Source organism: Hevea brasiliensis, chromosome 11 (genome assembly GCF_030052815.1).
Source record: "Hevea brasiliensis isolate MT/VB/25A 57/8 chromosome 11, ASM3005281v1, whole genome shotgun sequence".
Taxonomy (NCBI): domain Eukaryota; kingdom Viridiplantae; phylum Streptophyta; class Magnoliopsida; order Malpighiales; family Euphorbiaceae; genus Hevea; species Hevea brasiliensis.
Window position 1 is genome coordinate 1,628,962 of NC_079503.1, and position 27,207 is coordinate 1,656,168.

The 27,207-nt window shown below is 36.9% G+C and overlaps 1 protein-coding gene, 1 long non-coding RNA gene and 1 pseudogene across 3 annotated transcripts; 2 read left to right on the forward strand and 1 right to left on the reverse strand.

Annotated features, from left to right (window-relative positions):
- Positions 1 to 2,821: 2,821 nt before the first annotated feature.
- On the reverse strand, positions 2,822 to 4,679 carry LOC131170401 (uncharacterized). The gene is made up of 3 exons (XR_009141160.1): positions 4,127 to 4,679; positions 3,620 to 3,677; positions 2,822 to 3,043 (listed from the first exon to the last, which is right to left on the reverse strand). It is a non-coding gene; the product is annotated as an uncharacterized LOC131170401 (long non-coding RNA).
- Positions 4,680 to 17,535: 12,856 nt separating this feature from the next.
- Positions 17,536 to 24,477, forward strand: LOC110672707 (topless-related protein 1). Of its 2 annotated transcripts, none has more exons than XM_021835562.2 (25): positions 17,536 to 17,693; positions 18,189 to 18,299; positions 18,404 to 18,583; positions 18,670 to 18,783; positions 18,863 to 19,021; positions 19,237 to 19,414; positions 19,508 to 19,634; positions 19,722 to 19,795; positions 19,887 to 20,040; positions 20,121 to 20,230; positions 20,329 to 20,398; positions 20,489 to 20,562; positions 20,644 to 20,739; positions 20,826 to 20,921; positions 21,039 to 21,166; positions 21,275 to 21,509; positions 21,614 to 21,784; positions 22,034 to 22,177; positions 22,286 to 22,396; positions 22,496 to 22,675; positions 22,794 to 22,922; positions 23,009 to 23,104; positions 23,283 to 23,471; positions 23,786 to 23,955; positions 24,125 to 24,477. In XM_021835562.2, the coding sequence occupies exons 2-25, from the start codon at positions 18,217 to 18,219 to the stop codon at positions 24,342 to 24,344; spliced, it is 3,288 nt and encodes a 1,095-aa protein (XP_021691254.2). In that variant the 5' UTR covers positions 17,536 to 17,693; positions 18,189 to 18,216; the 3' UTR covers positions 24,345 to 24,477. The 2 variants fall into 2 exon arrangements, with proteins under 2 accessions (XP_021691254.2, XP_057985585.1); XM_058129602.1 differs by having other exon boundaries at positions 17,543 to 17,693; positions 18,198 to 18,299.
- A 339-nt stretch (positions 24,478 to 24,816) lies between these two features.
- Positions 24,817 to 26,296, forward strand: LOC110672709 (60S ribosomal protein L4-like; annotated as a pseudogene).
- Positions 26,297 to 27,207: the final 911 nt, after the last annotated feature.

Sequence of the window (27,207 nt, forward strand, 5' to 3'; positions counted from 1 at the left end):
TACACTGGTACTTTATGTGGGGTCCACACGGACAGCCCAACTTTAACGCGCACTCGTACACGTGTTATACTTTTTGTATTTGTCAAGGAATAATAACTTTATTGTAACACAATTAATTTAAATATTTGAATTTAAATTCCTACATGCATCATATACTTTTTTTTTAATTAATTTTATATAAATTTTAATATAAATATTTAATATAATAATTATTAAATTTATTTTTATATGACATCAAATTGACATTGAATATATTTATTTTATTTTTTTAATAAATATTTTTAATTTTTCTAAAATTTTAGCAATCAAATTTAATAATTTTTTAATTTTTATTAAAAATTTCAAACATAAATAATACAGAGTCACTTAATTTTTAATGAATGTTACGAGTAGAGAGTATATTAAAAAATTAAATAAAAATTTATTATTTTAATTATATTTTTTAAATTATATGAAAATAAATGTAGATACATCTTCCTAGCAAAAATTTACATTATGTTTGGATAACTTTTTAGGGAGGGAAGAGAGGAAAATAAATAATATTTTCTTTTTATTATTTTTTTTCTTTTATTTGGATGAAAGGAAAATAAAAGAGATAAAAATAAAAATAAAATTATTTTTTATTATTTAGAAAGGGTTGAAAATAAGATAAGAAAATAAAATTGTGATAAATTTATAATTTAATCCCATATATTTTAAAAAGGAACTTAAATATAGAGGATAATTTTGTAATTTTATTATGAAAAGCTACTTTTTTCTGCTCTTCATTTTATTTTCCTCCTAAATTGGAGAGAAAAAAATAAAGGGATTATAATATTTATTTTTTTTCTCATTTTATTTTTCATTTTTTTTCAAATAAAAAAAATATAAATCCCTCTTTATTTTCTCCTAAATTTATGAATTAATTTATTTAATTAAAATTATTTAATTTTAACTTTTACAAGTCATCATTTGTAAATAAATAAAATTATTTGAGATTCAGTTTGATTAAAATTTAGCTTAATTCAACTTATTTTTTGATTTTGAGCTTATAAATATTTGAAAAAATTTTGATTTATGCCGTAAAAGATTTTTGATTGAGGGGCTTACACGTGGGTTTTCGACAAACGAGGCAAGAAAGTTCTATGCATCTGATTGTGGTGGAAGCGAAGCTCGTGTACGGACAAAATTGTCATGCATCAAGCGACAGTTTAGGACCACCAGAAGAGGACTTTTGTCATTGTAAGTTGTCGCTGCTTCAGATGGAGTCATCAGTCATGCATGCACTGACTGACCCTGGTGGACCCGATATGGCCATATACATACTTCCCCACTGCATCATATTGTGTGGGTGAAAGCCACGCGTTTTAAAGTTTAACGATAGTGCTGCTTCCTTTTTAGGCACACACGAGAATATAATAGGCTTCAATTATTAGTACTACGCTTCAATTAATTGAATAATTTTAGCATCGATCGTGATGGGAAGAAAAGCAATGATAATGACAATTCTAATGTATTGGAGGGTATATCACATTTTAACTATTAAGTTTTTAAATTAATAAAAAAATTCATATATCATAAAAAATATAGTTCTTTTAGCAACATTATTATTGCTATAAAAAATAAAAATTTCAACATTTTCCTAATTTTTCTGAAGATTTTAGAGTTGAAAGAAAATAATGTATTTAATTAAAGAAAAATAATTTTAAAATACAAACGAAAAGTCATTTTTTTAAATTAGAGATGATAATGAGTCGAATATTTACATGTACTTGATTTATCCGAACTTTATTAAAATGAGCTCGTATATTATATAATTGGATTTAATATAAGTTTAAGTTTAAAAAATAATAAATGTGGCGAATTTTGTTTGAATTCAGTTTTTGAGCATTTATTATTTATTATCCAAATTTATTTATGCAAATAATTAATTAAATAAAAAATATATGTTTTTATAATAGTATTTATAAAATTTTATATATTATATTTTAAATAAATAGAATTTATAACATTTTATATAATTATTAAAATTTTAAAATGTAAATTATTAATAAAAATATATTTTATGTAAATTATTAATTAAAATGTATAAAATTAAAAAATTTTATGTATTTTTCAAATAATAATCATCGAACTTAAGACTAAGGGTAAGCATTCGGTTCAAACTGAATCGAACTATTAAAATGGAATTAACCAAAATCATGAATTTTGCAAACCAAATAAAACTGAACAGCTAAGGAAACTGAACTAAATCAATCCGTACTAATTCGATTTGGTTCGATTCGATTTAGTCGATTTCTCATTCTACAATTTCAATTTCCACATTCAACATCACAGGTATCACAAACACAAATGCTAATTATACAGATTTAATTATTGTCAAATTTACAGTTTTAAGAACAAGAAATTTCAATAAATAACAATCATATAGATTTACATTTGCAATTTCATAATGCAATCAACATACAAGTTGAATCTAAATTAAAAAAAAAATTATAATACAAAATTTCAATAAACAAACCCTAAACATTAACAATTAAAAATTCAAATCAATAAACCCCAAACAGATCGATATTCAAAACTCATAAATGTCACGACCCAACCTATGGGCCGAACCGGTACTAGGACCTGGGCCAGCCTAAAGCCCCCGAGGCCCGTAGTAAGCCTAACTGTTCATTTACCCAATGCTGAGGCCCATTTGGGCCCAATTTCAAGAAAACAAACGGACAGAGTCCGGCCATAAAATGGACTTACCAACGGGGAGTTTTTGACTCACCCGACCTGTAAACACAATAAACAATCCATTGGGGAGCTCAGCTCACCCTCCACATACTCATCAACATAATAATAAATGGGAGCTCAGCTCCCTCATCCAATCCATCAAAACAGACTTAAAATATTAAGTTTACAGGTCCAACATGATAATAATATTACAGACCAAATTCAAATAATTACTGCTAACACATGCGGAAATTCTAGGAGTAAATAAAATTACACAAATATCGATAAACAACCTGCGAAGTATAAAAGCAGGTTAACCCAGAATAAAATATCCTCCTGCGGCCTGTAAAAATTTTTGAACAGGAGTGAGCGTTCGACTCAGAGAGTAAAATATCAATTTTAACCATAATCTCTATAACTATCTATAACTAATGCACCCTGTAGAGTGAAATGCAACATCAACATCATATTCACATCATAGCATCAAAAAGGTAATTTGGAGCACTCACACACCCTGTAGTATCAATCATAACATATGGGAGCTGATCCCCTATCTGACTCTCTTAAATCCAACACAGTGCGGTAATTACTCAAGCTCGGACTTCCACTTAATAACCAAATCGAGGGTCCCAGCGAATTACTCAAGCCGTGACTACCCCTCGAAGGATCGGGTCCCAGCGAATTACTCAAGCCGTGACTGCCCCGTCCTATCCATAGTCCACACCACATCACACGCACGCCAACGCACGCACACTGCTCCAAATTACCACAACAACACTCATGGCACTTCAACAGTTATCAATGCAACATAAATCGTGCCTAGAGTTTAACTACATAAATATATGCATATAAGTGATGCATGGGCATGCTGAACATATAATAATATCGAAATTACAATTAAAATTAATATTTTACTCACAGACTTGACGACAATCACTGTGGCGGCTGGGTGGAGGAAGAAGGTTGTCCCGGCTCACCTGACAATCATATTACATTTATTTAATACAATTTGACTCAATACGAACAAAGAAAAAGACCAATTACGTCCTAAGTCGTGCCGAAAATCCGGCAGAGTCTCCCCTATACCTAGGACCTACCCAACCTGCAAAAGGGCTAAAAACGCACTTCTATGTTCACAATCCATATATCAACAGTTCAATCATATCACACAGCCCCTCCTGGGCCCATCAAATCAATCACCAATCACAATACGAAAAATTTCAATTTAGTCCTTATTATTGATCATTTTTGCAAAAACTGCTCAAACAAGCTCTAAAAATTATAAAACTTTGCCCCGCGGTCCTTAGCAATATTACTAAGCTATTGCAAAAAGAATCGTAATTTTCTAAGCTACCACGCATATTTTATGGATTTTTAATCCTATTTAAGCACTAGAAAATTACGAAAAAACAAGGTTCGGGTTTACCTTTGCCGATTCCGACTTCGGGAACGCGCTCGGGACGTCTGAAAATGGGGGGCTAGCCAAAACCTCGGTCCAATTCGGAGACTTTTCCGGTAACGGGTCTGTCTGGCCCGAAATTTGCAGACCCGGTCAACTGTCGAATTTCCGCGAATCGAGGATACCTACACGAAGCCCATAACACGGGGGTTAGTACATAAATTTTTCAGAATTTTCTAAGCTCATTAAATGCTCGGAAAAACACTGCGAAGTTCCGTGGGACCCACCGAAAAATGGTGTCGAAAAAATTCGAAATTTATGTCGTTGCGAAGCTCTCGACGAATGGAGCGTGCTGGTGGCCTCGGTTTTCTCGTGGGATTCACGGTTTTCGAGAAATCTAGCCCAAAAATCGAAATGGGCTAAAATCTTCCCGAGCAAAAATCGGACAATCCGCTTGATGGATTTCGGCGTTCTTGGTGTCTATGGAAAGCTCTCGCCGAGTAGATGATTTTGGACACAAGACCCGGTCCAATTGGTGGCCGGATCGGCCGGATTTGGCCGGGGAAGCCGAAACGCCGCGCGCGCGAGGAAGGGAGATCGCGCGCGTTTTCCAGTGGCCGGGACAATTGGGAGGCGGCGAGGACGAGGGCGAGGCGGTGGCCGTGGCGAGGGGAGGAGAGAGAAACGAGAGAGAGAAGAGGGGAGGAACGACGCGCGGGGAAAGAAAAAGGAAGAAGGAAAAGGGCCGGTCCGATCCGGTCCGGTTCGATTCGGTCGGTTCGATTCAGGATACAAAATTTTGAATTTTTACTCTGCCTCGGGACCGAAAACGAGGTCCAAAAATTCCGAAAAAATTCCATAAAACTCAGAAAAATACATAGACTCCAAATATATTTTTAGTTTTGCCATGTGGTCTTTAAATTAATTTTTAAAAATCATCAAAGTTTATATTTTCGAAAAATCGAACCCGATTCTAAAATCCGAAAAATCTCAAAAAAATTTCTAAAATTTAAATAAAATTAAAATACCAAAAATGCTCATAAAATTTAAAATTTTGGGGTGTTACATTCTTCCCCCCTTACAGAAAATTCGTCCTCGAATTTTACACAAGGCAGAATAAAGCACATGATTATACATTGAACAAGTAAGGGTACTTGCTACGCATGTCCCGCTCTGACTCCCAGGTGCACTCTTCCACTGACTGACTCCTCCACAAAACCTTAACCATAGGGATCTGCTTTGATCTCAGCTGTCTCACTTGGTAGTCCACTATGGCTACAGGTTGCTCCTCAAATGTCAAATTCTCCTTTAGCTCTATCACATCCGGCTGCAGTACATGAGAATGATCGGGAATGTATTTCCTGAGCATGGAGATGTGAAACAAGGGATGAACGTGAGAAAGGTTGGGTGGTAGCTCCAACCGGTAGGCAACTGCTCCAACTCTATCCGTAACCTCAAAAGGTCCGATATACCGAGGTGCCAACTTGCCCTTCTTTCCGAATCTCATGACTCCCTTCATTGGAGATACCTTCAGGAATACATAGTCGCCCACTGCAAACTCCACATCCCTCCGTCTGGGGTCTGCATAACTTTTCGCCTCTTGAAGCCGTCCTCGGTCGTTCACGATTAAAGGAACTACCTCTGAAGTGTACTGCACTAGGTCTACATCATGCACCCTTGCTGCCCCCATTTCTGTCCAACACAGAGGAGACCTACACTTTCTTCCATATAGTGCCTCATAGGGTGCCATCCCTATCTTTGGAGTGATAATCGTTGTTATAGGCAAACTCCACCAAAGCTAGCTCATCCCATTGACCTCAAAATCCAAGACACTCATGCGAAGCATGTCTTCCGATGTCTGGATTGTCCTTCAATTTGTCCGTCATGCGAGGGTGGAAAGCCGTCTTGAAATTCAAGCTGTGTGCCAAGTGCTTCCTGCAACTTTCTCCAAAACCAGAAGTGAATCAGCCCTCTGCCGGATATTATGGAAGCGGAACTCCATGCAATCGACTATTTCTCGAATATAGAGCGGGCATCTTGTGCCCACGAGTATGTAGTCTTCTGAGTAAGAAGTGAGCTGATTTGGTCAAGCGGTCTACAATTACCCATATCGAATCATATCCTCGCGTGGTACGAGGCAACCATCCACAAAATCCATAGTAATCATTTCCCATTTCCATTCGGGATAGGGAGCTCTTGCAGCTTCCCTGACGGTCTCTGGTGTTCAAACTTCACCTTCTGACAAGTCAAGCACTTGGACACAAAGTCTGCGATGTCTCTCTTCATGCCATTCCACCAATAGCTATCTTTCACGTCATGGTACATCTTGGTGGAACCTGGATGGACACTGTAAAGTGTATAGTGTGCCTCTTGCATGATTTCATTTCTGAGATTGTCCACATCGGGCACACATATCCTAGAACCTTGTACTAGGGCGCCATCATTGGCAAATCCAAACTCACCACCTTCGCCTTGCTGTACTCTTTCTATGATCTTCATCAATTGTTGGTCTCTGTGCTGGGAAACTCTAACTCTGTCCCTCAAATCTGGCCTCACTGAAAAGTGAGCCAACAATACCCCCTCATCTGACAGATCTAGGATTAAACCTTGATCCATCAACTCATGTACCTCCCGAATCAACAGTCTCTTCTCTACTGAAATGTGCGCCAAATCGCTGTAAGATTTTTACGCTCAGAGCATCTGCCACAACATTGGCCTTCCCAGGGTGGTACTGGATGGTGCAATCATAGTCTTTCAGAAGCTCCATCCATCTCCTCTGTCTCAAGTTCAAGTCCCTCTGTTGGAAGATGTACTTCAAACTCTTATGGTCGGTGTATATCTCGCACACTTCACCATACAGGTAGTGTCTCCAGATTTTTAGTGCAAAGATTACAGCCGCCATTTCCAAATCATGGGTGGGGTAGTTCTGCTCATGCCTCTTCAGCTGCCTTGAAGCATAAGCCACTACCTTTCCATTCTGCATCAAAACACACCCTAGGCCAACTCTGGAGGCGTCACAATACACGGTGTATCCTTCACCATTCACAGGTAGTGTCAACACAGGGGCAGTGGTTAGACACTCCTTGAGTTTCTGGAAGCTCACCTCGCAGTCATCTGTCCAAATGAATGGAACATTCTTCCTGGTCAACTTAGTTAGGGGAGCCGCTATTCTGGAGAAATCTTGCACAAAACGCCTGTAGTAGCCAGCTAAACCCAGAAAACTTCGCACCTCAGTGACTGTTGTAGGCCTAAGCCAATCAGTTACAGCTTCAATTTTCTTGGGATCCACTTGAATACCGTCACTTGAAACCACGTGTCCCAAGAATGAGATGCTTTCTAGCCAAAATTCACATTTTGAAAATTTGGCATATAGCTGGTGCTCCCTCAACATCTGCAACACCATTCTCAAGTGCCACACGTGTTCTTCCTCGGTCCGAGAGTATACTAGAATGTCATCTATGAATACGATGACAAAACGGTCCAAAAATGGCTTGAACACCCTGTTCATCAAGTCCATGAAGGCTGCTGGTGCATTAGTGAGTCCAAAAGACATCACCAAGAACTCATAATGACCATATCTTGTCCTGAAAGCCGTTTTGGACACGTCCTCATTCCTGATTCTCAACTGATGGTAGCCTGATCGCAAGTCTACCTTGGAAAAGAATCTAGCTCCTTGGAGCTGATCAAACAGATCATCGATCCGAGGAAGTGGATACTTATTCTTCACTGTCACCTTGTTCAGCTGTCTGTAGTCGATACACAACCTCAATGACCCATCCTTCTTTCTCACAAATAGAACAGAAGCGCCCCAAGGTGAAGTGCTCGGACGTATAAAACCCTTGTCCAAAAGCTCCTGTAGTTGCTCCTTCAGCTCTTTCAATTCTACTGGTGCCATCCTATAAGGTGGCATCGATATGGGGTTTGTACCCGGCACAACATCAATGCAAAACTCTATTTCCCTTCCTGGTGGCAACCCTGGAAGCTCCTCTAGGAAGACATCCATAAATTCTCTGACAACAGGAACATTTTCCATGCTGACACCTTCTACAGATGTATCTCTCACCAATGCCAAATACCCTTGGCATCCACGCCTCAACATTTTTCTGGCACTAATTGCTGACACCAAATTATATGGAGCCACACTCCTGTCACCATCAAAGCTAAACTCTTCCACACCAGGTATGTGGAAGTATACCTTTTTGTTCCTGCAGTCTAAGGTGGCATAATGAGTTGCCAACCAGTCCATCCCTAGGATTACATCGAAATCCATTACTGGTAGAGGAACCAAGTCTGCTGGGAGGATCTTTCCATCCACTACCACTGGGCTACCCGGAAATACCATGTCTATATCTATGTTGTCACTAAGTGGGGCAGCTACTGACAAAGGGCACTCTAAAGTTGTAGGGTTTCTACCCAACCTCATGGCAAACACAGGGGAGACAAAGGAGTGCGTAGCACTCGGATCTATCAAAACACGAGCCTCATAAGAATGGACGGAAGAATACACCTGCTGGCATTTGAAGCTTGAGCATCTGGTGGGTCGGTGAAAACCCGAGCTTGACCCCTACCCGAGTGGCGTAACCACGATCGCTTCTACCTCTGATCCGCCTCCACATCCACGTCCACTATGTCCTCGGCCCTGTTGGCCATCGATCGCTGCCATGTTGGAAGCACTGGATACAATCGGCGAGGAACATTTGCAATGAACCACTGTGACCCCATCTCGTGGCTCAGAACACGGGCATTCCCTAGCAAAGTGACCTGGTTGGCCACACCAGAAGCATACTCCTGAACCCATCAAACAAGGTCCTGAATGTCCTCTTCCACACTGTGCACAAGGTGCCAAAGAGGATCTGAACGAGCAGGCTGCATTACCACTGCTGGATCCGTACCTTGGTCTGAACCCTCGGGATTTGTGTCTAAAACCACTCTTCTTATTCCTGCTTCTTCCTCTGTAAGTAGTTTGGCCACCACTATCCATAGTACCTATGTGGGGAACACCTGAAGAACCCTCTGCTCTGTTTTTCTTTGCTCTTCCGCTGTCATCCACAGCATAACTGATCTCAATCTGTCTGGCTCGATCAACCACCACATCAAAAGACTGATAAGACATCATGGCCAGGTTTGCATATCTCCTGTCAAGCCCCTTTAGGAATCTTTTCACCTTCATAGTCTCTGTAGATACTGCTGTAGGGGCATATCTGCTCAATTCCGAAATTGCATATTCATCTACTGCACTGCTATTCTGTCTTAAGGCCTCAAAGGCCCACTGTTTCTGATCTCTGAAGCTTTCTGGCACAAACCGATTGATAAAAAGTTCCACAAACTGAGCCCATGTCAAACCCTCCATCCGAGGTAACACGTAGTCATTCATCCATTGTCTAGGCATGGGCCCCATGACGTGCTGCATACACTCTATCAATCTTCTATCAGTCAATCAGACTTTCTCGCTGCATGCAGAATCCAAAACCGATATGCATCGTCTGACACATCATAGGTACCAGGCACCAACTTCTTAAAATTTATGATCTGTTTGTAAGGTTCCCCTCTTGGTGCGGTGGACTGCTGCTGCTGTAGAGGGTTGACCATATACTGCGCTATCATGTCGATGGTTCTCTGCAGACCAGCTAGAGTAGCTGCCATGGGGTCCATGGGACCCTGTGCCATGAAAGACTGTTCCTGAACTGTGGGTAGCTGCTCTTCTACTTGAGCAGCTCTAGGCCTCCTACCCCGCCTCCTTGGGGCAGGCGCCTCATCCTGTCCGACACCTCGTCGAGCACATCCGTGCGATGGCAGCTCTCCTGCTTCTACGCATTTTCCTGAAATTCAGCAGCATTAGCCCACAAAAATTCAAAACTGTGCATTACACAGCTCTATAGACTCATATTTACACACAATATATGGAGCAGAAACTAGAAGCAAAGATGACAATGCAAGACGAATGTGAGCCCTATTTTTCCGCATGTGACTCCTATTAGACTCTTCTCAACATTTTAGACAGACATTCCCTAAGAATCTGGAGCCTAAGCTCTGATACCACATTTGTCACGACCCAACCTATGGGCCGGACCGGCACTAGGACCTGGGCCAGCCTAAAGCCCCCGAGGCCCTTAGTAAGCCTAACTGTTCATTTACCCAATGCTGAGGCCCATTTGGGCCCAATTTCAAGAAAACAAATGGACAGAGTCCGGCCATAAAATGGACTTACCAACGGGGAGTTTTTGACTCACCCGACCTGTAAACACAATAAACAATCCATTGGGGAGCTCAGCTCACCCTCCACATACTCATCAACATAATAATAAATGGGAGCTCAGCTCCCTCATCCAATCCATCAAAACAGACTTAAAATATTAAGTTTACAGGTCCAACATGATAATAATATTACAGACCAAATTCAAATAATTACTGCTAACACATGCGGAAATTCTAGGAGTAAATAAAATTACACAAATATCGATAAACAACCTGCGAAGTATAAAAGCAGGTTAACCCAGAATAAAATATCCTCCTGCGGCCTGTAAAAATTTTTGAACAGGAGTGAGCGTTCGACTCAGAGAGTAAAATATCAATTTTAACCATAATCTCTATAACTATCTATAACTAATGCACCCTGTAGAGTGAAATGCAACATCAACATCATATTCACATCATAGCATCAAAAAGGTAATTTGGAGCACTCGCACACCCTGTAGTATCAATCATAACATATGGGAGTTGATCCCCTATACAGCTCTCTTAAATCCAACCTGGTGCCAGCGAATTACTCAAGCTCGGACTTCCACTTAATAACCAAATCGAGAGTCCCAGCGAATTACTCAAGCCGTGACTACCCCTCGAAGGATCGGGTCCCAGCGAATTACTCAAGCCGTGACTGCCCCGTCCTATCCATAGTCCACACCACATCACACGCACGCCAACGCACGCCCACTGCTCCAAATTACCACAACAACACTCATGGCACTTCAACAGTTATCAATGCAACATAAATCGTGCCTAGAGTTCAACTACATAAATATATGCATATAAGTGATGCATGGGCATGCTGAACATATAATAATATCGAAATTACAATTAAAATTAATATTTTACTCACAGACTTGATGACAATCACTGTGGCGGCTGGGTGGAGGAAGAAGGTTGTCCCGGCTCACCTGACAATCATATTACATTTATTTAATACAATTTGACTCAATACGAACAAAGAAAAAGACCAATTACGTCCTAAGTCGTGCCGAAAATCCGTGAGTCTCCCTATACCTAGGACCTACCCAACTGCAAAGGGCTAAAAACGCACTTCTATGTTCACAATCCATATATCAACAGTTCAATCATATCACACAGCCCTCGCCCATCAAATCAATCACCAATCACAATACGAATAATTTCATTTTAGTCCTTATTATTGTTCATTTTGGCAAAAACGGCTCAAACAAGCTCTAAAAATGATCAACCATTGCCCCTCGGTCCTTAGCATTCTTACTAAGCTATTGCAAAAAGAAGCGTAATTTTCTAAGCTACCACGCATATTTTATGGATTTTTAATCCTATTTAAGCACCGTAAAATTACGAAAAACAAGGTTCGGGTTTACCTTTGCCGATTCGACTTCGAACGCTCGGGACGTCTGAAAATGGGGCTAGCCAAAACCTCGGTCCAATTCGGAGACTTTTCCTGTTCGCCCGAAATTTGCGGCCAATCGCCGAATTTCCGCGAATCGAGGATATCTACACGAAGCCCATAACACGGGGGTTAGTACATAAATTTTTCAGAATTTTCTAAGCTCATTAAATGCTCGAAAAAACACTGCGAAGTTCCGTGAGACCCACCAAAAAACGGTGTCGGAAAAATTCGAAATTTATGTCGTTGCGAAGCTCTCGACGAATGGAGCGTGCTGGTGGCCTCGGTTTTCTCGTGGGATTCACGGTTTTCGAGAAATCTAGCCCAAAAGTCGAAATGGGCTAAAATCTTCCCGAGCAAAAATCGGACAATCCGCTCGATGGATTTCGGCGTTCTTGGTGTCTATGGAAAGCTCTCGCCGAGTAGATGATTTTGGACACAAGACCCGGTCCAATTGGTGGCCGGATCGGCCGGATTTGGCCGAGGAAGCCAAAACGCCGCGCGCGCGAGGAAGGGAGATCGCTCGCGTTCCGCTGCTCGTGGTCGCTGGGATACCGGGAGGCGGCGCGAGGAGGACGCAGGGAGGCGGTGGTGGCGGGGAGGGGAGGAGAGAGAAACGAGAGAGAGAAGAGGGGAGGGACGACGCGCGGGGAAAGAAAAAGGAAGAAGGAAAAGGGCCGGTCCGATTCGACCGGTCCGATCCGGTCTGGTTCGATTCGGCCGGTTCGATTCAGGATACAAAATTTTGAATTTTTACTCTGCCTCGGGACCGAAAACGAGGTCCAAAAATTCCGAAAAAATTTCATAAAATTCAGAAAAATACATAGACTCCAAATATATTTTTAGTTTTGCCACGTGGTCTTTAAATTAATTTTTAAAAATCATCAAAGTTTATATTTTCGGAAAATCAAACCCGATTCTAAAATCCGAAAAATCTCAAAAAAATTCCTAAAATTTAAATAAAATTAAAATACCAAAAATGCTCATAAAATTTAAAATTTTGGGGTGTTACAATAAAAGTAAAATCAAGAATGTCATTTAAATATCTAAATCATCAAATTCAAATGACATTTTGATTTTGCTCTTTTAGGACTTGAGGATGAAGATTGAAGAAGAAGCTCATGCATGAAGACTGAATAGTATTGTCACGTGGTTATGGTGCTACATGAGAAGAAGAAGAAGAAGAAGAAGAAGTGTAGAATAGTCGCATCCCTTGGTGATGGCGTGATAAGAAGAAGAAAGAAGAAAGGTGTTGTGATATACAGAGAGAAGAAGGGCAGAGGCGGCTAGAATGGGAAAGAAGGAAAAGAGGTTGATTAGGGTTTATTAAAATGTTATATATATACAGCTCAAAACGCAACATTTTAAAAGAAGAAAAGAAATTGATTCAATTCGATTTTTCTAAATTTTTTATTTTAATAATCGAACTGAACTGAAAAATTGAAAATATTTAAAACTTAAAACTGAATCATCTAAATTAAAAATGAAATCGATTGAACCAAATTAACTTGGTTTGATTCGATTTTTCGATTTGAATCGAATATTGTATAGCTCTACTTAAGACGAATTTAAATAATTAAAAATAAAATTAATCAAATTCAAAATGAATTTAAATATTAAAAATATAAATTTAATTTAAATTTAAATTTAATAATTTTAAAAAATATTCTATTTATTGCCATTTCCATCGCAAATCCCTATTTCGATAAATTCAATCCCCAACTACTTTAATTTTTTTTTGCCTACATTATTGTCAATTAAATCAATTTTTTTTTTTTAATTCTTCCCGCTTTGGATTAACATCCAGTCCAATCAAATCAAACACTGCTTCACAGCCCATCCTCCCAAAAAAAATTACGCGAATTACCTAGGGAATCAATCTTTATTAAATAATTGTTTTTTAAAAATATTTTTCGAATTTTTATTTCTTAAAAAATTGTTATATTATAAACTATTATGTATTTATTTTAAAATAAATTTAAAATTAATATGTTTAATTTAGTTGATAATTAGATTTATTATCGATTTTATGGATCAATTGACTAGAGTCAAATTAAAAATTTAAACTAAATGAAATATTTTTATATTTTAATTTGAATCTAATTAGAAATATAAACATAGTACAATAATAAGCATAAATTAACGCGTGATAAATAACTCGAGAAAAAGGTAAAAAATTATTTTGAAAAATTATATTTAATTAAATTTAAATAATGTAGAATTCTTAATGAAGAGAATATTAAAATTCAACTAATATAGTTATTCTTAAAAATTTAAAATTTTGAAAATTCAAATTTTAGTTTATGATATTAAAAATAAATAAATAAATAAAAAGTAAAAGAATTGAATTGGGCAAAACTAAATTAGAAGGTACTGATAAGCAAGGATGTAACCACTCATGGCCAAGGGGATGCTGGGCCCTCCTGAGATTATAAAATTTTGAAGGGTTTAATTGTAATTTCATAAAATATTTTTATTATTATCCACTAAATTTTGATGGGCACAGAGCCCTTAGAATTTTAAAATTTTTTAGAAGTGTAGTAATTTTTAAAAAATTAGTATTTTTTTACTATTATTTACTAAATTTTGATGGAGTACTGGCCAAATATTTTAAAAAATTTTAGTAGTTTATTAGTAATTAAAAAGAAAAAAACTCTAAATCCTTTGCTGTTTTATTGAAGGAATCGTATCTATAGCGGAACACAAATATTTTTGCTAAAAAAATCTCAAGACATCATTGCCTTTTGGTATCTTCTTATTCATTAATTATATTATTTTTTTTACTTTTTCAATAAATCCATAAACACCAAATTTTAGGTCTTGAAATTTAAATTATTGGACAATATCATTAAATATTTTATCATCTTTTTGTCAATTTAAAAAATGTTAGTGACTTTCTATTCATAATTCATTACCATTATTGAAATCTCTCTTTGCTGAAATTTCATCATACTCAAAAAAATAAATTGGAAAGTATTGTCTCTTGTAGTAACTCAAGAAGGGGGTGAATTAGATTTTAATTACAAAATTAAAGACTAAAAGAAATTTAGACACAAAGAAAAGTAGAGGAAGAACGATAACACAAGAAATATATAAAGGTTCGGCTATAGAAAAGGCTTTCCTTGAAAACTAACTCCACTAAAATTCTTTTTTGTATGAAAAATAAACTCTTTACAATCACCACAATAGCAAACCTTTACTTTTTTACAAATCCCTTTACACTCAAAATATCATGACCTAACCCATGGGCTCGACTGGCACTAGGATCTAGGTCAGCCTAAAGCTCTCAAGGCCCGTAGTAAGCCTAACTATTTCTCAACCCAATCCTAAGGCCCATTTGGGCCTAATTTTAAGAATTCAACCGGATAAACTCCGGCCATAAAATGAACCATTCAACGGGGAGTTTTTAACTCGCCTGACCTGTAAACACAATATAAAATAAATTGGAGAGCTCAGCTCACCCTTCACATGCTCATAATATCAAAAATCCAATCGGAGCTCAGCTCCCTCATCCAATCTAGTCATACATACAGTTAATAATTTTACAGGTCCAACATAAATTTTATAATACAGGTCCAAAATAAAAATAAGTACTTCTAACACATGCGGACTCTAAAATTTAACTCAATTGAACAAAATACATTAAATACTATTAAGGGACCTGCAAAGAAGAAGAGCAGGTTAGCCATAACAAATAACCTCCTGTAGCATGGAAAAATGGATGAATAGGAGTGAGTGTTCGACTCAAATAGTAAAATATTAATTTTAACCATAATTTCTATAGCTAACTACAGCTAATGCATCATAAGGAATGGAAATGCAACACCATCATTAATTTTCATACAAACCACATTATAGCAGTAAAAAGGCAATTTGGAGCACTCACCCACCCAACACTGTACAAACAGTACATATATGGGAGCTGATCCCCTATACAGCTCTCTTAATCCAACCTCTGTCAGTGAGTGTCTCTCAAGCCGAACTTTCACTTAATAAAACAAGTGCGAAATCCCAGCGAGTGTCTCTCACGCTGTGTCTACCCCAACTTATCTATAAAGGACGGGGTCCCAGCGGGTGTCTCTCAAGCTGTGTCTACCCATCCTGTCCATATCTAATACCATACCACACGCACGCCAACACACGCACACTGCTCCAAATTACCACAAACAATATTCATGGCACTTCATCAATTATGAATGCAATATAAAACGTGCCTAGTGTTTAACTACATAGCTATATATTTATAAGTGATGCATGGGCATGCTTGAACATATAATAATATCGAAATTATAATTAAAATTAATATTTTACTCACAGATTTAATTGAGGTCACTGCGGCAGCTGAGTGGAGGAGGAAGGCTGTCCCGGCTCACCTGACAATTTTATAGTAATTATTTAATATATTGACTCGATACAAGTTTGGAAAAGATCAAAGACACCCTAGGTGGTGTCGAAAATCTGGCAGAGTCTCCCCTATACTTAGGACTAACCCAACCTGAAAAATGGTTCAAATTGCACTTTTATATTCACAAGCTACATATCCATAACTCAATCACATCACTAAGTTGAGCAAGATATTCTTAGTACCACCTAGACTTGAGCCAACACAATTAATAAAATGAGATTTACAAGATATAAAATAAATAAAAGTTATATTGTAAGGTCCCATAAATGTTTGCTTTCTTATCTTGCTTTTCTTTAACATTGATTTGAAGCAATTTGATAATTTTGAATCTAGGGCCTACAAACTCAACACAGACACTTTCAAAGAATATTAGTAGCATATTAATTATTTATTATCATCAAAACAACATGGGTTAAGACACTTAGGTCCAACAGAAAGTTTTTTTTTTTTAATTTTAAGCCATCAATTATTTTAAGTTCAAAAATTTATAATATTAAACATATATTATATTGTTAACAAGTCAATTTTATCTAAACAAATTTTATTATCAACTTTTATTTATTTTATATATATTATTTTTATAAATTATATATTTTAATTGGATTCTCTATTTAGTAAAATAAAAATTGGACTACCTAATTTGATTTTTCTGCCTCCGTCACCGTTGAGGATAAGGTAATATAAAGAAAAGTAAATAGAAAAAAAATTCCCTGATTTTGAATGTTACATTAAATGAAGGAAATTTTTTGAAAAGAATATTATCACATGTAAATGATTTAATATATAAATTTGTTGCTTCATCTATCCTAGATTTACTTTTATTTTCACATAATTTAAAAAAATAAATATAACAATTTTAATTTAATTTTTAAAATATACTATTCACTTATTTTTTATTATAAATTAAATTATTGATATTATTAAATTATTCTTAAAATTAATAAAATTTAAAAGTTTAATATATATTAAATAATTGCATATTAATAAACTAATAAAAAACTATCATTTAAAAAGAGAGAATAGCTTATTATTTGGGATGGATAAAAAAGGGAAGTGAACTCATTTATATGGAACGGCTGAAATATAAATGAAATAAAAAAAAATTAAACATATATTAATCTAATTACAAAATTACAGAGATGAACTTGTAATTAACATCAAAGTCCATATACATTATTGTAATTCATCATAAAATTAATGTGTCATAAATAAAAATTCCATAAAAGAGATTGTTTGGGCACTTGCTTAACAAGAGCGTGATGACACACCACAACCGTCACTGTCTTCTTTTAACAAAGCGAAGACACCTGTCGAAAGAGCTTTACCTGCGGGACCCATTATTAGCATTTATAAGTAAGAGTGGTTATCGCTCTTGTTTACACTACTTATATGATAAGTGCAGTCACTTACACCTCGAGAACGCCGCCAGCATTATATAAATTTCCCTTCTCTCTAGCGCCTTCAAAACTCAAGCAGAATCATCTTCTGGGGAAGAGCAGAGAGCTTTTAATAGAGAGAGAAAGGGTGAAGATTGCAGAATTGCTCTGTTTCTGCGTGCTCTGTTTTTAGAGGTGAGCTTGTCTCTTTACCTATGAAGTCTTGCCAAATGGTTTACTTTTATTTCATTTTTTTAAAAACTCCATGTGTACTCTACTTTAGAGCATCTTCAGTTTTAATGGGTTAAAGCTAACTTTACTGTTTCTGATCTGTGAAGAACCCTAATTTTGTCCTACTTTGGTATCTGAAATTTCTGTACTGTTTTTAAATGATCTTGATCAATCAAACTGTCTTTTTATGTACGATCGTCGAATTCTCTTTTCTTTTTTCTTGATGTTGATTTTGACTTCCATGCAGAGTTATATCTTTCTCAGTCGAAATATGTGTGAGATTTTCATTATTAACAAAGAGAGTTTTCTCTCTGTCTCTGTCTCTCTTTTTCTCAAACTAAATGAAGGCTCTTTGCTGTTTCTTTGTCTGTTTCTGCTTCCAAATTGTCTTATATATATATGTGTGTGTGTGCTGCTCTTTTTTTCTTTTTTTTTGATGATATTTGTTCTGTTTTGGAGGTTACGTAGATAAGGACCGGCAGCTGTGATGACGTCTTCTCTTAGTAGAGACCTCATCTTCCTAATTTTACAGTTTCTTGATGAAGAAAAGTTGAAAGAAACTGTTCACAAGTAAATTTTTTTTGCTATATTTACATGCAGGCATATATTGTTGGTTTCTGAAATATTCGGTTTTTTCTTTGGATGAAATTAAACTTGTTTAATTTGTTGGCTAGGCTTGAGCAAGAATCAGGATTGTTTTTTAATGTAAAGTACTTTGAGGAACTTATCTTGAATGGCAACTGGGATGAGGTTGAGAAGTATCTCTCTGGGTTTACTAGAGTGGATGATAACCGCTACTCTATGAAGATTTTTTTCGAAATCCGCAAGCAAAAGTATCTCGAGGCATTGGATAAGTAAGTCCGTGAATTTAATATATATATATATATTATTTGGGTTCACCTTTGATATTGTGCTTGCTTAAGATCCCATAATTGAATAGGCATGATCGAGCCAAGGCTGTAGATATCCTAGCAAAGGATTTGAAGGTGTTTTCCTCTTTCAATGAAGACTTATTCAAGGAAATTACTCAACTCCTCACATTGGATAATTTCCGGTATGACTGTTCTGTTGATTATGCCCAATTTTTGTTGGCTATAAGTAGATGAGTGCTAGGTGCTTAGATCACATTGCAGGGAAAATGATCAACTCTCCAGTTATAGGGACACAAAGACAGCAAGAACAATTATGCTGATTGAGCTCAAGAAGCTTATTGAGGCCAATCCACTTTTCCGTGATAAATTGCAACTTCCTAACATAAAAGGCTCAAGGTTGCGGATGCTTATCAACCAAAGGCAAGTAGGCTCTTAGAGGAATAAGAAAGAAGTTTTCTTTTATTTTCAAATGGATGCTGCAAGCCCTATGCTTCTGTTCAGTTAAATATGTATAGCTTTGGAGTTGTATGATTTATCATTTTATCCCAATAATATATTTTTGAAGTTTGGTTTCTTGGTGTAGGAATTCTGATTAGCCATGAAGAATGTACTGATCTTGGTATATAATATGACAGCTTGAATTGGCAGCATTCCCTTTGTGGAAATACAAGGCAAAATCCTGATATAAGAACACTCTTTGTGGACCACAATTGTAGAAATTCCAATGATGCATATGCCCATTTCGCTGCAAGCAATCAATTCGTAGGTTCTGCTCCAAAAACTGAAGGTTTCCTTCCAATAGTTGCAAATGGGGTACAGGACTGATTTCACTTTGTAGTCAATCATGTTCTCTCTGTGGACAAATTCTCAGGCTTTTTGACTCTTATATTTTCTTTTCTGCATTAGCCATTCCAACCTACGTCAGCACCAGTACCAGTACAGACTCCTCTGACCACATGGATGTCTAATCCCTCAACTGCAACTCATCCAGTAGTTTCTAGAGGTGGATTAAGTTTCAGCAGCCTAAATGCAGGTATTAGTTTTCCTTTGTTACACTCACACCTGTACACTGAATCATCAACTTCGAAGTTATTAATTTTTAACATAATTAACTTTTCAGGTATGGCTGCAATGTCAAAGGGTCACGGCGATTCTGATGCTTCTAGACCAAGGATATCTGGAGCTCAAGATAGGGTTTGTTTAACTCTTAACTGCATAAGAACATGATTCCATTATCTGGGTTTTCTATCTATTTGATATTCCGTACCTGTTATATTTTCTGCAGGTAATGTTGCCAGGAAATAATTCTGGTCAAAATCATCATGTCTTGGCTTTTAATATAATTGATGACTTGCCCAAGACTGTGGCGCGTACATTAAATCAGGGTTCTGTTCCCACAAGCATGGACTTTCATCCTATTCAGCAAACTCTACTTCTTGGTTAGTTCTTAACTTGGTGCCACAATTTAATGTACCTTTTTGTTGGTAAAGCTGTACTGATTTTTATTTATGGATTTTAGTTGGAACTGGTATTGGGGACATTAGCTTGTGGGAAGTTAGTTCTAGGGAGAAGTTGGTCTCCAAAAATTTTCAGGTATGGGATATTGGAGCGAGTTCAATGATACTGAAGGTATAATTCTTTCTGAGCTATGAGTTAAGATTTTGAGCAAGATAATGATTCTTTCATTAAAATAATTCAAAATGTATTTTGATCTTGGCCAAATTCAGGCATCTATAATCAAAGATCCATGTGTTGCTGTTAAACGCATATTATGGAGTCCTGATGGTTCTTTATTTGGTAAGATTCAAAAAATAGACTAAAAAAATGTTTTTATTTGCTCATGATTACAATTTCAGCAATTATATATTCATGCTATTCATTGTACAGGAGTTGCACATTCCAAACATATGGTACAGTTATACACCTATTACGGTGGACAAGATATCAGGCATCATTTGGAGGTAAGTTTTGTCACATTTTATCCGATATATTTACAACAATTTTAGTTTGTTTCTAAAAAGTTGTTCATCTTTAATTTCTAGATTGATGCTCATATTGGAAGTGTAAATGATCTAGCATTCTGCAACCCCAACAAGCAACTCTCTGTTATTACTTGTGGTGATGACAAGACCATCAAGGTTAAATAGTTTATGAGATTGCTAGCAATATTGTTAGTCATAGAAGAATTGATGTCATGACATTTTATCAATTTTACAAATTTTAGGTTTGGGATGTGGCTACTGGTGCAAAACTGTATACATTTGAAGGTCATGATGCTTCTGTACATTCTATATGCCCTCACTCTAGGGAAAACGTTCATGTAAGGACTCTTGACTTGTTTAGTTTTCTGCTGATACACGGCTTTTTCTAAAAAAGAAAAATTATTCCTCTAACTGTTTTACACAGTGAACTAAAGTTTTATGCTGCTGTGCCTCAGTTTATCTTTTCAACATCAGTGGATGGAAAAATAAAGGCATGGTTATATGATTCAATGGGATCCAGGGTTGATTATGATGCTCCTGGTCACTCATGCACCACAATGGCCTACAGTTCTGATGGGAAAAGGTTTGTTATACACAGGCAATAATATATTATAAATACCAATTTTCCCTGCAATTAAATTTTATATTTCAAAGACAAACTGATTTGGTGTCTTGATTGAATACATTTTAGGCTATTTTCATGTGGGACAAGTCAAGAGGGAGAGTCGCACATGGTGGAATGGAATGAAAATGAAGGTTCCATAAAAAGAACATATCAAGGGTTTCATAAACGTTCTTTGGGAGTTGTTCAATTTGACACTAGCAAGAACAGGTTCATAGCTGTTGGTGATGATTACTCAATCAAATTTTGGGATATGGATAATCCCAATATCTTGACAGCCATTGATGCTGAGGGAGGACTACCAGTAAGTTTTCTTATCTTCAAACCATACCATAGTGATATGATTGATGCGAAAGGGGAAAAAAAAAGAAGATCTAACCTCTGTATTTTTGTGTTCTTTACTTGAAGGCAAGTCCACGAATCCGATTCAACAAGGAAGGCACTTTATTGGCAGTTTCTGCAAATGATCATAGAATCAAAATCTTGGCAACTATTGACGGGCTACATTTGATGCGCACATTCGAAGGCCATTCTCTTATTGCTTCTAGACTTGGAATAGCATCCGACACTTTAACAAAGGTCAGTATCCCGTCTCCCTATCTTATTATTATTATTATTATTATTATTATTATTATTATTATTATTATTATGAGAATGTCAACCAATGGGCTAGTGCTATTCATCAACATAACAGAAAGGCCTCTGGAGTTTCAAGTATAGAAAAGAAATCATCCCCCCACCCAACCGTCTTTTCTCAATGTTTTTTCTTCCTAACCTTGGCCTTATGCATGTGAAGTTTTGAAATAATACCATTCCTGCATGTGCTAGAATGTTGATACTAGAAACTTGGATGATGTAAAAGCAAGATTACCTGAAGAACCAAACCCAGCAAAGACATGGAAGCTCATTGAGATTAATGATCCTTCCCGGCTTCGGTTGCTGAGGCTCTCAGCTCGTGTTAAACCAGATAAGGTATGACAATAGTAAAACTCTAAATGTATGGCCACATATTTTAGTTGATGCTTAGCTTTTGTGTGCTGACATTAAAATGAAATAAATTTCTGTTCTTAATAATTGGAGATTGCAAGGTTGATCTACACAAATTCAGGCTCTGCCATCTTGGCACTGGCGTTGAATGGCATTCACCTACTTTGGAAGTGGACGCGAACAGACCCCAATTTAATTGGGAAGGTATAGAGTTTCCTTCTTGTGATTCCATTTTCTGTAGTCAAGTTCCTTTATTGAAAAATTGAATTCATGATTTTGTTAACTAAGTGTTACATGGTCTAGGTGACAACCAAGATTAACCCTCAACTGTTGCAACCATCTTCTGGCACATTAATGACCAATGATCTAACAGATGCTAAATCAGAAGAGGCTGTGCCCTGCTTCGCTTTGTCTAAGAATGATTCCTACATTATGTCAGCATCTGGAGGGAAAATTTCCTTGTTCAACACCATGACATTTAAGGTGATCCAGAAATTTCATTTAGCCAAAAAGGCCTTAAGAAAATTATTACTGCCAAATTTGAGAAAATGCAGAATCTCATTTTTCCTAACCATTTATTGATTCCTCTCGGCAACTGTAGACAATGACAACATTCATGTCTCCGCCACCTGCGGCAACATATCTTGCTTTCCATCCTCAAGATAATAATATAATTGCAGTAGGCATGGATGATTCCACAATACACATTTATAATGTTCGCGTGGATGAGGTATCAACAATTTTGGATGATGATCATTGTAATTCCAAATACACAAAAAACCCAGGGATTTCATCAATTTTCTTTCTTTTATGTAGATTAAGTGCAAGCTTAAGGGCCACTCTAAGAGAATTACTGGCCTTGCCTTCACCCATGTGCTGAATGTGCTTGTTTCCTCTGGGGCTGATGCTCAGGTTAACATCTAATTTTTATAGAACAAAAATGAGGAATGTAAATTCTTCCTAGAGCGTTCTATTATTGCAAGAAATGATAACTCCCATACCATATTTTGCTATTTGTTTGGTTATGGCAAGACTGCAAGAGGGATTCAAACAAAGTGGACCACAGAGTAATATTTTTTTTTCCCCTCAGATTATTGTGTGGAGCTCTGACAATTGGGAAAGACAAAAGAACACTTCGGTGCAAATTCCAGCAGGGAAGACGCCTGCGGCAATGTCAAACACCCAAGTTCAATTTCACCAGGACCAGATCCACTTCCTTATGGTACATGAGACTCAGCTTGCCATATATGAAACAACAAAGCTTGAATGCAAAAAGCAGGTATCCTAATCTGAACATGTGTTTTGTTAAGCACTTAAATTGTGCATTCCTATGAATTAAGTACTTCAAAATTGTTTTAGCTAAAAATCTAGTGGCTTAAATTTAGTAATTGGTAACTTAATATGGAGGCCAAGGAGGAACTAGAGGTGCTACTGCTAAAGTCTTTACACATATATTTGAATCAGAGAAAAGAACATAAACACGCCATTTTTGGTAGGTGATGGCCTTATTAACTTCGTTGTGCTCCCATCCTCCCACTAGAACTTTCTACTAGTTGTTTACATTTTTAACCTTTTTCTGTCTTTTATTTCCAGCGGATTGTTGGAGAATTTTCAGCACCAATCTCTCATGCAACATTCTCATGTGATAGCCAGCTAGTGTATGGTAGCTTCTTGGATGGAATTCTGCGCATATTTACTGCATCCAATCTTGAAGTGCGGTGTCAAATTAACCCTTGCTCTTATTTTCAATCAGATATTGTCAGGTACTTGATTCTTATGTTCTATTTGCAGTGTATGTTTGAAGAAGCTAGATCTCTTACGTGTTCAATGCCATGTTTTAGAAATTCCCCTGCAACTTGTTAGGCTTAGTAATCAATTTTGTTTCCAATATATGTCACCGTTGAATGATCCATCTTTGTTCATTTGTTGCAGTTCTACAGTATACCCGCTTGTGATAGCTGCAAATCCCCAAGAACCTTACCAATTTGCCATAGGACTAACAGATGGAGGTGTTATAGTCTTTGAGCCTCTTGAGTTTGAGGGCAAATGGGGTGTGTCCCCAGCTGTTGAAAATGGGCCAGCAACCGCAAGTGGCATTCCTCCTCCCAACCCTCCAATCATTGCCCTCGATCAACCCCAGAGCTTGGAATAAACAAACCATTCTCCCTGTTTGCTTGTATAAATATCAACTTCTATGTATATTTAAATTAGGATTAGGATTTAAACTTAATTAGCTTAAATTCAAAGTTCGTTTCAGGAATGAGTTAAATTTAATGTTCATTTCATGGATGAGTGGATAGGTTATATAAATTGTATATAATTATCCTTAAATTATAGATGATATGGCATGATATTATTGGATTAGTCCACAATCATAAAATATATTAAATCTACACAAAGATTTTTCTCAATTAAAATTGAAATAACTATTACTATAATAGTGATTTCTTTCCAATGTATCAAAAAAAAAAAAAAATAGTGAGTGTTTTTGCAAATAAGAAATAATTAAAGAATTTAGATAAGGAGTCAACAATTTAGGAAAGATTGTTTACCAAATTAAGTTTTGGTGCAAATGTTATAAATGATGCAAATATTTGGGATGAGGGTGTAGTTTTACTAAAATATTTTCCAAATTTATAATTCTTTGTAAACCTAGGACTTAAATATAATAAATTAAGTTTTAAATGTCATTACTTGGGTATCAGTAGTCACTCGCTTCCTCTTGCACGTGCCGACCACCATGGCTGCCGCCGACACTTCAGCCGTACGCCCTCTGGTCACTGTGCAGTCTCTTCCATCTCTAAATGAGATGGCCACAGACTCCTCCACTACTCTGGCTCCTCCTGACGTGATGAAGGCCTCGATCGGACCTGACATCGTTAACTTTGTCCACGCCAACATCTCCAAGAACAGCCGCCAGCGCTTCGCTGTGTCCAAGCTCGCTGGCCACTAGACCTCTGCCGAGTCCTGGGGCACTGGCCGTGCCGTATCCCGTATCCCCCGTGTCCCCGGTGGTGGTACTTACCGCGCTGGCCAGGGCGCTTTTGGTAACATGTGTCGTGGTGGGCGAATGTTTGCTACTACGAAGATCTGGCGGCGCTGGCACAGTAAGATCAATGTGAATCAGAAGAGATACGCCGTCGTATCTGCTATTGCTGCCTCTGCTATCTCTTCTCTGGTGATGGCTCGCGGGCATAAGGTAGAATCTGTCCCTGAAATGCCATTGGTCATCAGCGATTCTGCAGAGAGCGTCGAAAAAACTTCAGCTGCAATAAAGGTATTGAAGGAGATCGGGGCGTATTCTGACGCGGAGAAGGCCAAAGACAGCCACGCGATTCGGCCAGGGAAGGGTAAAATGAGGAACCGCCGCTACATCTCTCGCAAGGGACCGCTAGTTGTGTATGGAACTGAAGGAGCCAAGTTGGTTAAGGCCTTCAGGAACATCCCAGGAGTAGAGCTGGCCAACGTAGACCGTCTCAATGTCCTGAAGCTAGCACCTGGTGGTCATCTCGGACGTTTCATCATCTGGACCAAGTCTGCATTCGAGAATCTGGACTCAATCTATGGTTCATTTGAGAAGCCATCGGAGAAGAAGAAGGGTTATGTGCTGCCGAGAGCTAAGATGGTGAATGCTGACCTTGCTAGGATCATCAACTCTGATGAGGTGCAGTCCGTGGTGAAGCCGATAAAGAAGGAGGTGAAGAGGGCTACATTGAAGTAGAATCCTCTCAAGAATTTGAATGTTATGCTAAAGCTAAACCCCCTATGCTAAGACTGCTAGGAGGATGTCACTTTTGGCTGAGGTCCAGCGCGTCAAGGCTAACAAGGTGAAGCTGGACAAGAAGAGGAAGACCGTCACAAAGGTATATCATTTACTATTCAGTGCTCTCTTTCTTTGTCATGATTAATATGATTGTTGCAGGGTTATTGTGCAAATGTTGCTGTAGGTCAATTTATTTAGGACTAATTTGATTTCCCATTGCCCTTTTGTTAGTTTGTTTCGATTATTATATAGTTAGTTGTTGTGCTTCTTTATAACGAAATCGATCAAGCGATTGTTTATGTGGAAATTGGAAAATGTTTTATCATACATTCTCTTGAAAATCTTCTGTTCCTCACTGTTCGAATTTTTAGGATTGTTCTACTACAGATGTGGTGCCAATAACATTTCAAATGATTCTGTCTCCATCTATCTTGCTTGTATTAGTTGTTGCAAGGATACTAGTTGACCTTTTAATGTGTTCGCTTGTCATGATTTTGTGCTAGTTCATCTGCTTATTTTCTTGATGTGTGTATGTAAGTGGCTTTTCAGTTTCTTGGTTCCATTCACGGGCCACATTTGGTTCCCTCTGGAAATGGGAGTGAAATTCAATTCTTGGAATAGAATGCCAATTCTTGTTTAGTACACAAGGAATCCAAATTGTTTATGATCTTTTTATATTTGAATAACTTGATTTTAGGTGGAATGCAGTTGCCCTGCCTATTTGCCTGTTTGTTAGCTGAATAATTTTCAAATGCCTCTTTTGGTATGTATCATTATTGCTTTTCTCTCCTCCCCGTCCCCCCCCCCCCCCCCCTTCTTTTTTTTTTTTTTTTTTCCTTCTTTTTTTGCTCCATTTAGTGTTGGTCTATGTAGTAAACTAATTTGTGACTTTATTTATTAAAATAATATTTATATTTTATTTAAAATATAAAATAAAATAATTAAAATTTTAAAAAAAGTTGAACGCTACTTATAGTAGCGTCCAACTTTTCTTAAACTTTTTTAATTATTTATTTTTTTTAATTTTAATTTTTTATTTCATTAAATTTTAATTTAATTTTAAATTTAAAAATAATATTTATAATAAACATATTATAATATATAATATTAAATATTATGACTTTATTTATTAAAATAATATTTATATTTTATTTAAAATATAAAATAAAATAATTAAAATTTTAAAGAAAAGTTGAACGCTACTATAAATAGTATTCAACTTTTAAACTTTTTTTTAATTATTATTTATTAT